The following is a 2,693-nucleotide window of genomic DNA, read 5'->3' on the forward strand; positions in this document are numbered from 1 at the left end:
TCCTCCCAGCTGGACGTGCCCAGAAAACCTCACCAGAGAGGCGTCCAGGAAGCATCCTAACTACATGCCTGAGCCACCTCAATTGGTTCCTCTCGATGTGGAGGAGCAGTGGGTCTACTCCAAGCCCTTCTGGATGACTGAGCTTCTCACCCTATCTCTAAGGGAGAGCCCAGCCACCCTGTGGAGAAGACTCATTTTGACTGCTTGTATCCGCGATCTCATTCTTTTGCTCACTACTGAAAGCTTGTGACCATAGGTGAGGGTAGGAACGTAAATCGCCCGCATCACTGCAGATGCAGCTAATCCGCGTATCAACTCCAGTATTCCCCCACTCGTGAACATGACACTGAGATACTTAAACTCCTCCACTTGAGGCAGGTACTCATTCCGGACACGGAGAAGGCTTTCTACGCTTTTCAGACTCAAGACCATGTTCTTGGATTTAGATGAGCTGATTCTCATCCCAGCTGCTAACCGCTCCAGCAAAGCCCAACATCACGTTCTGATGAAGCCAACAGGACCACATCATCTGCAAAAAGCAGAGATCTGATCCTAGGCCACCAAAATGGATCTCCTCAACACCTTGGCTGAAATTAGAAATCCTGTCCAAAGAAGTTATGAACAGAATTGTTGATAAGGGCGGCCTTGGGGGAGTCCAACTCTCACTGGGAACGAGCTCGACTTACTGCTGGCAATGCGGGCCTGGTTGTACAAGGACCTGGGTTTGACAATGCATGCAATTCTAGTTATTTCTGGGCTTTTAACAGAAACTTTAATGCACAAGTTGTCCACTTTGTTTTGTTTTCTTATGAAAGTAAGCTTCACAAACGCTTTGCATTGTTCTCTGTGCATTTCCAGTCTTTTGAGGAACTATTGGAATATTTGACCTGTGAAGTTTAATTTTATCCCTAAAAATTACCACTCATTACAATAATTGATTATAATTTCGAAGTTTCAAAGGATAAACATTACTGAATGTGTTTTTTTTTGTTTGTTTAATAAAAAGGCTCAAAGAAACAGAAACAGCAACCACACAACAGACCATTCACCTGTTGAGCGCCGCAGCTTGATGCCTGCTGATGAGAACTATCATAACGAACAGGCACGAAAGCATCGCAACCGTCTGTCCTCCAGTTCACAGCACAGCAGGGACCACTCTCCATTGGTCGAGGAGGACTACCAGGACCCCTATCAGGACTCTTATAATCCTCATCGTAATCGAGGGTCCCCGGGAGCCTATAGCCAGGACTCCAGGCACCGGCTTTAGGCTTTGACATGTGAGCTTACTGTCGTTGAACATCCACCATGAACACTAAAGCCAAGGCAGCACTAACAGCTCCAGTGTGATAAATCTATAACCCCCTTGAACTGTAACAGGTTTCTAATTCTGTGTAGTATCTCATATCCCACTCTAGCTGTGACCGCTGCCAAATGGACTCTCGGACCTGAAAAGGGATCCTGGACATGTAGCACAAAGAAAACAAAATTGTGTTTTTGAGGTAAACCTGTTGAACATGTTTTTGATTATTTACCCACTAATGGGATGTAAGTAAGATAAGCTAGCAAGTGAACATGTGAGGAGTAGACTCAGCTGTCACTGTAGCATGTAGGTGGAGCTGTGATTCCACGTCACCGACTGACAGAAGCCAGTGCCAGACATTACCCTGCCGTGACGATCAGCACTCAACTCGTTTGAACAAATCCAGGAGCTGATGGAAGCAGAATATGATGCATCTGAGAGTCTGCAAAAGATCGTGTGCTCTTGTCCACAAAGTGAGCGTGAAAAAATCTTTAAAAACAAAAAAGATTGTTTCTACAATCCAGGTTCAGGCATTTGCTTCTTGAGCCACTTTTATTTTTAGTTATATAGAAACCAACATTTCAAAGCTTAAAACCTCAGGAATGAGAGGTCATCAAGGCCTGAAAGTGTAGCGTTTATCTTCTTACCCATTAGGTTTTGATTTTTTGTAAAGTTGTTGAGGATAAAAGAATAGTTGAAACAATTAAAGAAGGAATGGTCTCTAGTCTGCCAGCATGTTTTCCACATGCAAGGCACTTAGTACCAGTTTTCATAAAACATGTATCGAACAATAGGTTATACAGGGTTGACAGAAGTGGATTTGAGCAAGTGACTTAAAGAGGGCTTCCATATGTAAATACTGTCAAAAAATATTACAAAGATACTCATTTATTTATTTGAATTTCCAACATGATTAAATCAGAACACATCATAATATGTATGCGATCATTTTTGTCAGTGATTTCAATATGTACACTGCCAGTTTCTGCAGAAAAGAGTCATGATCTATGAATAACATGCACTTGTGTCTTGTAATTTATTACACAGATGTTTTTTGCCTCATGAGCCCCTAAAAGTTTTATTTTGCAGTAAATCTGCCAATGGAAAATCACCAAAAGACAGCAGTTCTTTTTGTGCAAGATAAAATACATTTCATGTTACCAAATAGTGAGTTATGAGCACCATTATAAAGATCTAAACCCTCATTGTGAGAGAATGATCAATTGACTAGAGTATTGTGTGCAGTGTTATTTTCCAAATGTACTGAAATAAACCATTATGCCGTAAACAATACAGCTTTTATACTTCTAAAACATATATTATACTATATTATATTATATTATATTATATTATATTATATTATATTATATTATATTACTTATGCCATTAGTGT

The 2,693-nt window shown here is 40.8% G+C and overlaps 1 protein-coding gene across 2 annotated transcripts in view; it reads left to right on the top strand.

Moving 5' to 3' along the window:
* cacnb4a (calcium channel, voltage-dependent, beta 4a subunit) overlaps positions 1-1,402 on the top strand; it is a 53,486-nt gene extending 52,084 nt beyond the window's left edge. For both annotated transcript variants that reach the window (XM_015965896.3, XM_015965897.3), the window contains one exon: positions 1,007-1,402. In XM_015965896.3, the coding sequence (XP_015821382.1) occupies positions 1,007-1,267 (261 nt within the window). In that variant the 3' untranslated portion in view covers positions 1,268-1,402. The remainder of the gene's footprint in view (positions 1-1,006) is intronic.
* Positions 1,403-2,693: the final 1,291 nt, after the last annotated feature.

This window comes from Nothobranchius furzeri, chromosome 14, assembly GCF_043380555.1.
Source record: "Nothobranchius furzeri strain GRZ-AD chromosome 14, NfurGRZ-RIMD1, whole genome shotgun sequence".
In the NCBI taxonomy this organism is placed as follows: domain Eukaryota; kingdom Metazoa; phylum Chordata; class Actinopteri; order Cyprinodontiformes; family Nothobranchiidae; genus Nothobranchius; species Nothobranchius furzeri.